The sequence below is a fragment of the Protopterus annectens genome, chromosome 5.part0 (assembly GCF_019279795.1).
Source record: "Protopterus annectens isolate FY-2018-M chromosome 5.part0, PAN1.0, whole genome shotgun sequence".
In the NCBI taxonomy this organism is placed as follows: Eukaryota; Metazoa; Chordata; order Ceratodontiformes; family Protopteridae; genus Protopterus; species Protopterus annectens.
In genome coordinates, this window is record NC_056735.1 from 485,155,966 (window position 1) to 485,168,079 (window position 12,114).

A 12,114-nucleotide genomic window follows, 5' to 3' on the forward strand; every position below is an offset into this window, starting at 1 on the left:
CTCCTGGCAGTAACTTCAGCAGGAAGAGTCTCAGAGCTACAGGCATTAATGGCAGTGGAGCCTTTTATAATTTTTCATCAGGACAGGGTATCTTTAAGGACAAACCCTACCTTTATGCCAAAGGTGGTATCTAGTGTGGCTCTTTATCAAACCATCCATTTGCCAACTTTTTATCCAAACCCCCAGAATAAAGGGGAGAAACTTCTGCATTCTTTGGACATACACAGCCAGCTACGCTTCTGCTTGGACAAAACAAAGGCTTTCAGGAAAACTGAGCAACTGTTTGTAGCATATGCTGTAGGATCACAGGGCAAGGCCATCTCAAAGCAGATTATATCCAAATGGATAGGACACTGTATTCAGTACTGCTACACACAGCATGGAAAATCAGTCCCAAATAACATCAGGCCACATTCCACCAGGGCAACAGCCAGTTCAACAGCCTTTCTCAGAGGAGTACCTACCAAGGAAATTTTGGAGGTTGCAACTTGAGTTCAGTACACACCTTTACCAAGCATTACCACCTGCCTCTTTACTCTAAATCCAGAGCAGGATTTGCCACTGCAGTTCTGCAGGGCCTCATAGCCAATCCTAACTCTTTTTATAGACCAGCCACCCAACCTCAGCTTTGGGATTCTACCCAAGTGTAATGACTGCAGCAGTGTAACACGATGAACATAGTACAGTTTTGTACCTGCCATAAATGTAGATGTTCGAGTGTTCACACTGCTGTAGTCCAGGTTACCCTCCCTCCATCCCCTCTGAACTAGCCGGACTTATCTATACCTTTCTATCCTGTACAACCTTTGGGGTGTATTTGCTGGTAGCTGAAGGTATAGTTTTTATTGTATATTTTTGATTAGCAATATGTATTGCCTACCTTCTTGGGGGCACCTGACATCTGGGGCAAGAAAAACTGAAGAAAATGGCGTCGGATGCATCTTGTATACCCCTGGCGCACTGACGTCAGGGAGGAAGCGACAGCAACCGACGCCGGACCAAGACTTTGGAACTCGGACCGACTGTGACTGCAAGATAACCCAAGTGTAATGACTGCAGCAGTGTGAACATTCGAACATCTACATTTATGGTAGGCACAAAACTGTACTTTTCATCCCGTATGAACATGAGGGCCATTCAGCAAGTACCACAGCATGAGCAGGGACAAGGATTTTACTAAAGACATTTCTTGGTACTCAGAAAGGACAAAGCCTGGAGACCAATACTGGACCTGTCTTTTCTAAACACATTTCTGGACGGTCCAAAATTCAGAATGTTAACTCTGCAGCAGCTTCTGCCCATGCTGGGCAAGAAGGCTTGGCTTGTAACTTTGGACCTAAAAGAGGCATACCTGCATATCCCAATCAGACAATCATGCAGAAAGATACCTCAGATTCATAGCTGGCTCAATGCACTACCAATTCTCTGCACTGCCCTTTGGCTTATCTACTGCGCCCAGTGTCTTCACAAAATGCCTGGCAGCAGTAATTGTATTTTGCAGACAAAGAGGAATTCAAATATATCCTTACTTGGACAACTGCCTTATACAAGCATAGAACAAGGACACTTTACTAAAGCATCTGGCGATCGTAAAAAGATTATTAATTTGCCTAGGGTACACAGTAAACGAAAATAAATCAAAACTAGTACCATCTCAAGAGATAATATTCCTGGGTGCAAGTCTAAATACAATTGCCCAGATGGCTTATCTCATGCCAGACAAAGGCAACTAACTTTGTACTTCAAAATGTTGGCAACAAAGACCCAATTATCTGCAAGAAAAATTCTGCAGGCTTTGGGCTTCATGGCATCCTGCATTCTGCTAATTCCATATGCCAGACTGCATATGAGGAAACTTCAATGATACCTAAAAAGTGTCTGGACTCAACATTGTCAACGCCTGGAAGCATTAATTACCCTCATTCCTTGCCTGCAACAGGAGTTTCGATGGTGGGCACATGCCTGTCACCTCAACAAGGGACAGCCATTCACTCTACCCACAGCCAGGCATTCAATAACAACAGATTCATCAGATTATGCCTGTGGAGCACACATGGCAGGAAATTGTATTCAGGGCACATGGTCTACAAGCCAAATGCATCTACATATCAATCCGAGAGAGATGCTAGCTGTTCAGAATGCCCTGACAGCTTTCAAGGATCTACTCCATCCAGGACAACTGCTGATAAGGACGAACAATACTACAGTCATGTGGTACATAAACAAGCAGGGAGATGCACATTCCTACCCCCTATGCAGACAAGCCATGACTTTGTGGGACACAACATTGACTTATCAAGTACAACTGCAAGCACAATTCCTGCCAGGAAAGAACAATACTCTGGCAGGCGAACTAAGCAGAAACCTCACGGATCCCCACGAGTGGAAACTGGATCCACAAGTCTTCAGAATGATAACAAAGGAATGGGGATGCCCAGACATAGATCTGTTTGCTTCCCCTCACAACTGCCAACAACAGAAATTCTGCACAAGGACTTATCACAAGCAATGCTCTGTCATTCAGCTGGAAAACCCCTAACAGTATATGCCTTTCCTCCTCTGCCTCTCCTCCCCAAGGTACTCCTAAAGGTCAGATAAGAGAAGCCAAGAATGATTCTGGTTGCCCCAGACTGGCCATGCCAGCACTGGTACCCAATCCTAAAAAGCTTGTCTCAAGGCCCAGCCTGGACATTGCCTCTAATTCCTCACTTACTGACCCAGCGAAACAAACCGATTCTGCACAGCCAACTCAGGACCCTAAATCTGGCAGCATGGCGGATAATGTAACCATTCAAAACACTCCCCTCTCTAAAGCAGTGATGGATGTTATTTTGGAGGCCAGGAGGCCCAGTACCAGAAAATTGTATGCAGAAAAATGGAAAAGATTCTGTTCTTGGAACCAGGCACAAGGAATTGACACATCTGTACCAAATATTCCTCAGATTTTACAATACCTAACTGAGATGCTGGATCAAAGGCCTATCCTTTTCATTAATTAAAATTCATGCCTCTGCCATTTCAGCTCATTACAATACGGAACCTCCTATTTTTTCCCATCCATTGCTAAGGCAGTACCTCAGAGGGGCTAAAAACATAAGCCCTCCAAAGAGAGCCCCAATACCTGCACGAGACCTCAATTATGTCTTGGAAAAACTCACACTGCTGCCTTTTGAGCCAGCCAATACAGCTGATCTAAAGTTTTTATCTTGGAAAACAGCTCTGCTCCTAGCAATAACCTCTGCAAGACGAGTTTGAGTTACAGGCACTCATGGCTGTGGAACCTTTCATCATTTTCCATCAAGACAGGGTTTCTCTAAGGACGAACCCAGCATTTATGCCTAAAGTAGTGTCCAGTGTGGCCCTTAACCAAACCATTAATTTGCCAACCTTTTATCTAAACCCACAGAATAAGGGTGAGAGACTTCTGCCTTCATTGGACATACACAGGCAACTACACTTCTACTTGCACAAAACTAGCTTTCAGAAAAACTGAGCAACTTTTAGTGGCATATGCTGCAGGATCTCAAGGAAAGCCTATCTCAAAACAGGCTATTTCAAAATGGATAGGTCACTGCATTCGTTTCTGCTACTCACAACATGGCAAATCAGTGCCCAAGAGCATTAGGCCTCATTCTACCAGGGCAGCAGCCACTTCAGCAGCCTTTCTCAGAGGAGTACCAACAAAAGACATTTTAGAGGCTGCAACTTGGAGTTCAGTGCACACTTTTACAAAGCACTACCATTTGCCTCTCTACTCAAGTCCATAGCAGGCTTCACCACTGCAGTTCTGCAAGGCCTTATAGCCTCTCCTAATCCTATTTAGACCCTGCCACCTAACTTCAGCTTTGGGATTCAACCCAAGAGTAATGACTGCAACAGTGAAACACGATGAACGTAGTACAGTTGTGAACCTACCATAATTGTAGATGTTAGTGTATTCACTGTTGCAGTCCATGTTACCCACCCACCATCCCCCTTTTCTTTGCTGGGACTTGCTTATACTTCTCTATCTCATACAACCTATGTGGTGTGTTTGCTTATAGATGAAGGAAATGTTTATTTTACTGCATGCATAATTATTGGCATAATTTTTTTAGCCTACCTTTTTGGGGGCACCTGACATCTGGGGCAAGAAAAACTGAAGAAAATGGCGTCGGCTGCATCTTTTATACCCCTGGCGCACTGACGTCAGGGAAGAGGTGACAGCAACTGACGCCGGACCTAGACTTTGGAATTCTGGCAGACTGCGGGTAGCCTGCCAGCAGGATAACCCAAGAGTAATGACTGCAACAGTGGGGGACGGTGGGAGGGTGTGATGACTGGAAGAATATCAACAACTCAGATGGAACGATATGGTAACACACAACTTCTTTATCTGAAGTTGTTAATCTTCCTATTCATCACTGATGGAACAGAATCCCAAGCTACTTGGAGAACCTGGGTGGCCCTTATGGAAGAACATTCCTGAGCACCATTGAGCCGAAGGCTGCTCTTCCACTGAAGACCAGATCCAATTTGTAATGCTTGATTAAGGTATTTTATGGTAGGTACACAACTGTACTTTTATGAGAATGCGAGCATGCCATTAACACACAAACCTAAGGCTCATTCTACCAGAGCCATCTCTACGTCTTCTGCTTTTCAAGCTAAATTGCCCCTTGACACTATTTGCGCTGCAGCCACTTGGTCTAAGCCTCATACCTTTATCACGCATTACAAAGTAGATAAGGCTTCAAGGGACAGGTCTTCCTTTGGTTCCACGGTACTGAAGAACATGCTTCCATGAGCCACCCAAGATTGAGGGTGCTAGGGACGCTACCCATCAGTGGAATCAACAGCGAGATTTAACAACTTCACATAAAGACAAAAATCTTTGGTGTCGCCCCTTCCAGACTCCCCAACCCAACGCCATGGTGACCACGGATGCTTCCCTGGTAGGGTGGGAGGGGGCACTTCCAGGGAAAGACAGTCCAAGCATGTGGTCCAACCTAGAGGTCAACTTGCATGTCAATGTCCTGGAGTTGAGCGGTGCTGTTAGTGTTGTAGGCACTTCATCTGCTCCTTCCTTCAGGAACAATTGCTATCCAGTCAGACAATACGTCTGTTGTCTGGTACATAAACAGGGAGGGACCAAATCCTACCCCGTATTTCGCGAGGCAATGAGAATTTGGCATTGGGCGATAGCTTCCAACCACTTTTTAGTCGCAATGCATATCCCAGCAAGCTCCAATGTGATTGCGGATAGACTAAGCAGACGCGTCCTCCGTCTGCACGAGTGGTCTGTCAACTCTGCAAGACCTTTCTCAAGGGAGTTTTCCATAGTAGACCTCCTATCAGGCAGCCTGTAGAGATATGGAATCTCTCCCAGGTTCTCCAGTGTCTCCCTCTCTGCCTCCTTTTGAGCCTGCCACGATATGTGATCTAAAATTCCTGTCATGAAAGTCTTTGTTTTTGGTGGCAGTCACATCAGCCAGATGGGTGTCCGAGTTACAATCCTTGTGCATAAAGAGCCCATATCTAATCTTCCACAAGGACAGAGTATCCCTTCATACTAACCCATCTTTTCTCCCCAAAGTGGTTTCCGATTTCTCTACTAACCAGTCCATTGAGCTCCCTGTATTTTTCCCAAACTACTCAAACAAAAGGGAATACTGCCTTCATTCATTGGATGTACATAGACAACTACGTTTCTATCTAGACAGGACTAAGTCCTTTTGCAAGTCGGGCCAACTTTTCATTTCCTTTTCTGGTCCTAGACAGGGGTGTGCTGTATCAAAAGTTACTTTATCAAAATGGCTCAGAGATTGCATTACCTTTGCATATTCCCTTACAAATTAATCCAAACCTGATTAAATCAAAGCTCATTCAACTAGGGCCATCACAACTTCGGTTACCTTCCATTCCAGGGCTTCTATGGATGACATTTGTGCAGCAGCCATTTGGGCTAAACCCCATACCTTCATCAAGCATTACAAATTGGATCTGGTCTTCAGTGGAAGAGCAGCCTTCGGCTCAATGGTGCTCAGGAATGTTCTTCCATAAGGGCCACCCAGGTTCTCCAAGTAGCTTGGGATTCTGTTCCATCAGTGATGAATAGGAAGATTAACAACTTCAGATGAAGTTGTGTTACCATAATGTTCCATCTGAGTTGTTGATATTCTTCCAGTCATCACACCCTCCCACCGTCCCCCACCAAAGGCTCCTGGCGGATCTTCTGGGTCCTTGTGGTGTTTCAGGGTTTCTGCACAGAGATGGCCAATGTCTTTCTGTTTCTTCTGTATGTTGCATGCAAACTCGATCTGAGGTAACTGGGAGAAGGGCATTGTGGGTAGCAGCTTAGCTTGAGAGTTTTTGGTGTACGCGAGCTTGATATTAGGCCGACTCGGTTCTGAGGGCTCGGAACCGAACCAATCAGTGATGACTGGAAGATCAACAACTCAGATGGAATGTTATGGTACGACATAACTTCTTTTTTTCTTGATTTGATTCTTGGCAGTGAAGAAAGTAGTGTCATGGTTTACTTTTCCTTCATAATGTTGCTTTGATCTCTCTTTTCTGTCCATGTATATGCTTTAAAGTACATTTTATAGATATAAAAGTCAGAACCATACACATTCTGAGATGATTTGTTATGGATACACACAAGATGCACACAGAATTACTGTCCTCCAACGTAATGGCCAGTATTGCAGCAAGAGCCTTGTCGCACTTCTTTCCTCAGACTCCGTGACAGTCTACTGTAGGAACAGTTCAGTCTCTAGCGTATGCCTCAATGGTCAAGCCTTTCTTCCCTTAGGGGCATTTTATCAGAATTCAGTCAGTTTTGCTTGCTTCTTAATGGAGAGGGATTTGACTGTGGCCCAGATGGCCCAGTTTTTCATAACATTTTAAGCAAGTGCTGGAGAAACCAGTAAAGAGGCTAGCAGCTGCTTATTCTGTCTGGGTTGGGAATGGGGGACAGCAGCTCATTCCACTGGAATCCTTGCATTTGATTTAGAACTGGATGCACCTGGAAGTGTGCCCTCTGCCTGCGTGCTACATCCTGAATGCACCAGCATGCAACACGCTGGCAGAGGGCACATAGTCACCAAACCAGGTGCATGCTGCATCTTGGGAATACACACACATGCACAGATGCATGCATATATCTAGGCTCAGCAATATGGATGTTCCATGTATTCCAAACTGCCATTGGGAATAGAAGATTAGAGCAAGCAAGAGGCACTTGATATCCTTTTTAAAACCCTACCATCAGAAAAAACAGGGTGGAAACGGGGAAGTTAGTGGCCAGCAGGTAGTGAGGAGAACAAAATGCAGAACAAAAAGTAATTAAATCACTTTCTTTACTTGTGTCTATGTTCAGTTCATCTGTAGGTGTTTGCTTTAATTTAATTTGGTAGTCTACTCCAGGCAACAGCTACCCAGAGAAAAAAATTAGTACATGTCTCATTCCTATAAAATCTCAAGGCAGTCTGATGATTCTGCACTGCTCTTTAATAACTAACTCTGGGAATGCTTGGAAGTTATCGCTAAATACTCTATGTACCTGAATAGGGTTCCCTCTTAAGTATCTGTATGACACACTGTTGAAGTTTAGATATTTTAATCTTTCATAATTTAAAATTTCACATTTATAGGTGCTTTTGTCATGTACCAGCCATACTCTTCCCACTTTACTCGTGCTAGTTTTCTTGTAAGGTTTCCACATTATTATTCCATATTCTAGTTTGGGGCTAATGTAACTTGCATTGATTTCATCATTTCTTTTTTCCTAAACTTTATAATCTGTTAAATGATTGATAATCAGAAACAAGTCTACCCAGGTCCTTAAATTGAACCCACAGAGTCAGTGTGTGGTGTTAAATATTCAATGCTTTTACAGCACTAATTCTTTGTCATGTTTTAATGTTTCAGAAAGAATTCTGGAAAGATTATGAAAAAGGACTCAAAGGGAATAGTTCAGAGACAGATGGCCATTTTTATACCATGTATCTGCTGGCACCACTGTTGACAAGTTTTGTTTTAATCATCTTAATTTTATTTCTAATCTGGAGGTGTCACTTTCAGAAGGGAACTCTCAGGCGAGCTGCATACAGCTCGCAAGTACAACGTGTTGGCTCAAATCAGAATACGTCTGTCGTGATTGATCACAGTCAGTCAAATGTTCGGCAGTCTGGTGTTGCATTTTCCAGAAATGACCTCTGTGGCAGCGCAGGACTTGTTGTGAGTTTGCCATTAAATGTACGTGGACATTCAGATTCCGAATCAACAAGATTGTCAAATGGTGATCCACCTCCATCCTATGAAGAAGCTACTGGGCACAGTGTTGCTTGTAGAAGTGGTACCATGGATCCTCAGCAACACACAGATCTGCCTCCACAGTATGAAGAAATTATGATCTCTCCCTTGCAGAACAGTGAAGGATCTGCAGCAGCTTCTCACACAGTTGCTGGGGTCAAATTAAGTTAAAATATTCATTAATTTGTCTCTGATATAATCACTAATATAAACATTTGTTTTAATTTAGCACTTTATTGCCACTTAGAGCCAAACACTACCTCTCAGTGTATGGGAGCAAAGTATGTGATTTTAAGCATAACTGGCTGGCAAGTGATGAAAGTGACAGAAACCAGCATGTTTTAAAGGGCACATGTTCTGCTTAGTTGTTTGAAGTGACTTTTGAGGGTGCATTCAATGAGGTACTTACCAACCTGTAGTTTGCTGTGGTCATTTACCATTGCTGTTGATTTGTTATAAAGGTCAAGGAAGGTTATTTCATTGTGAGTTTTTGGGGTAGATGACTGGAATTAAGATGAAAAGAAGACTAAAAAATGAACCATTAAGTACTGAATTTATTTTACTCAGTGTTAAGAAATACAGCCATATTTGTATGCACTAAAGTTAGATCAGAGCCATTTTGTGAAATCTCATATTTACATAAACGTGTATGTCCTTCCTGTGATCACCGTTGCAGTATTAATTATAATTATAAGGGATAGCCACACTTGTTCAAGGTACCAAAACCTAGGTGTCTTCCTCTTTCACCTTACATCTGACTGTGACTGAAGCATGAAGCATGGCAAAACTATGTTGTACATAAGGAACATACAGATGTGAAGTACCTCATAACGGTCTTGCTGCCAGCCAGAACACTGAACCTGCATTTCTTTTTTGGTCTATCAGATATCCAATCATTGCTGGTTCCATTTGCGTAGAGCAGATTAGTATCTTTTGGGGCACTTCCTCTTTTTTTTCCTTTTTTGACTAAAATTCAAGCTATTTCTCGTCAGCTAGGAAGGGAAAATGCGGTTGTGGGCGTAAAATACCTTGTAGGGACAATTATACTAAATGTTTCTATTGCCTTGGAGTCCGTCACAGTTACAGAAATCTTTCTCTTTGCCAGTCCTTTGTCTCCAAGACCCATAGAAGCTGGTTGCTTTCTCTTATGATTTATATTGAAAAACATATTCTCAGAGCTTTTGCATGTTAAAATGGATTCCATTGTTTCCAGCCCAGATGTCTCGGATCAGCCCAAAAAGAAGCTTAAAAAAACAAGTCTAATGCTTCGATTGTCCGCTCAGACCAAGACCTCTCTTTTGTGTCTCCTGATAACTCTTTGGACTGTCTGGATGCTTCGACTTTTTTTTCTGTATTGCCTCTCCAGACTCTGTCATGGCATTGCCTCGTTAAATATTCTCCCACTGTTTCTACTGCAGTGGGGGAGTCGAGGTTAATTATTTCAGAGGATCCTGATGACATTCCTCTAATTGTTTTAGAGAGGAAGTGTCGGGATCCCTGTAGGGGTCTGAACCTTCTCAGTTTGTGGAAGTTCTTCCATCCAAGAAAAAGCAGAAGACTAAGCATACTTCTCTTCCCCGTGCTGTCAGAGACCGTCAGAAGGAGTGGCATGAATTTTCTCAATGGTTGTTAGCCATAGTGTCTATTAAGCCTCTCCAGTTCTTGCTTATGCCTCCTTCATTCTGCTGTTCCTCATCAGAAAAGGCACTGAGATTTCTCTTTAGAAGGAGGGGGATTTGGATTCTGAAGAGGATTCCTTGGCTTATTCTCAGATTCACCACCCAGAAGAGTAGGAGTCAGAAGAAGAGGACACCATTTCCCTGGATTTTCCCTTGGGGGATTTTTTCTGTAGACCTACAGTATTAAGGATGCTGCAGCATTTTCATTATTAAGGCAAATTGGTGTCAGACATGCGGAAAAAAATATTATAGGATCTGATGAGATGTACACAAAGTCCCAAAACCGTCTGCCATTCCTCTGATGATCTTCGTGTTTCACTGTTGCAGTCATCACATTTGGGTTATCCATGCCAGGGTAGCCCTCTGCCGACCCCGAATACCAGAGACTTAGTATTTCTGCGTTGGTTGCTGTTGCTTGACTGATAAAATAAATAATTTTACCCTGTAGGCATCTCACTGGAATTTGATAAGCCTGCTAAACTCCTGCTTACTTCTAATGCCCTCGGCAATGATAAAGATATTAAAGATATTAGAACAATTGACAAGTGTGAAAAAATGTTTGCACCTCATCTACCTTGGCCTTTCATGCTCTTAATTATCAGATACACATAACTAGGTATTTCTCATCTTTATTGGGGGACCTTGGAAAACTTTTGTTTGATATGCCTGATTCTGAAATTGCCTTCCCCTGTTTCTGTACTAAATTCTACTTCTTAGTAGCTAAGCATTGTATGAAATTTAACTGTTATGCAGCTGTTGTTTCCTCCAGAGCAGCTGCTACTGCTGCTGTGTTGAGATTTTCATAACTTGTGCTCCAGTCTCTTCCTGAGGGGAAGTCTAAAATCCTGGCTGCACCTCTGGATAGAGATTGCTGTCTTTGGACCTGCTGCTGACGTTTTCAAAAATCTTCAAGCAAGATTATGCAGGATTTTAAACTGATCTTTCTCTTTCCTGCTCCTGAATTTCAAAGAAATTATCCTGCTAAAGCTGGCCTTCTTTCATAACTAACATAAGGCATCCTGAAAAGGTAAAATATGTTGGAAAAATGAGATCTCAAAACACACACAAGTGGGAATTTAAGGGAGCTAAATCCCTGTTTCCTGACAAACAAGCCTCCTGTCTGTTTTTGCTTCCCACACCTCTTCCCCACCTTGGTCTACTTTTAACCCCTCTATCAGAAAGACTTTCTCTATCCTTTCTAGTCTGGGAATATCTTACCAAAGACCATTTGGGTTCTTTCAGCAATTCAAAGTGGATACTGGATGTCATATCTTTCTCCTTCCCACAGGTTAGGCATTCCTGCTATTCCATCAAGCTAACTCCATTTAATCCCTCTGATACAAAGAAGTAGTTACCCTTCATTAGAAAAGGATGGGGTTCTATTCAGAACTTTTCCTGGTTCCAAGGAAAAGAGGGAAAATGGAGACCTCTTTTTGTATCTGAGAGTTTCAAAGTTCGGAATGCATAGTGTCCAGTCTCTGCTTCTCCTGATTCTGCTTCAAGCTTTTTTTGGTAACCTTGGATGTAAAGGATGTATGTCTTCAAATTGTAATCCAAACAGATTACAGGAAACTGTTCATTGTGTTTCACTGTTGCAGTCATTACACTTGGGTTATCCTGCTAGCAGGCTACCCGCAGTCGGCTCGAATTCCAAAGTCTTGGTCCGGCGTTGGTTGCTGTCGCCTCTTCCCTGACGTCAGTGCACCAGGGGTATAAAAGATGCAGCAGACTCCATTTTCTCCAGTCTTTCTTGCCGAGTGGTGCCCGAAGCAAAAGCAGTTCGCAAGTGCCTGTCGGCCGACTCCTAAGATTTTCAAAATCGAATTTCAGATCCGAAGTCTTCATTAAAGCTAAGTACCCCGTTGGGGAAACTTTTTTTCTTGCTCCAGACCGATGTCAGAAAAAGTTAACAATTGTATTTCTTGTGGGAAGCAAATACCTCAAGGATTTTCATTCTTACTGTATTCCTTGCCTAGGGCTTGACCACGACGTTGCTGTCGGTTTTGTGCTAGATTTAACCAACACACTATTAAGCGTCGGTACGATTTTGCCTTTCATTAGTTTGGCTGAAGATTTATTTATATAATGCCGTCGGAACAGCCAATGACCGGAATTTATAAAAAGCGCAAGGAAAAGG

At 42.9% G+C, this 12,114-nt stretch overlaps 1 protein-coding gene across 1 annotated transcript in view; it reads left to right on the forward strand.

Annotated features, from left to right (window-relative positions):
* The window catches only part of PRRG1 (proline rich and Gla domain 1), a 368,260-nt gene extending 356,646 nt beyond the window's left edge, over nt 1-11,614 (forward strand). The window contains exon 4 of the mRNA XM_044072406.1: nt 7,915-11,614. Coding sequence (XP_043928341.1) covers nt 7,915-8,469 — 555 coding nt within the window. The 3' untranslated portion in view covers nt 8,470-11,614. The remainder of the gene's footprint in view (nt 1-7,914) is intronic.
* The last annotated feature ends 500 nt before the right edge of the window (nt 11,615-12,114 follow it).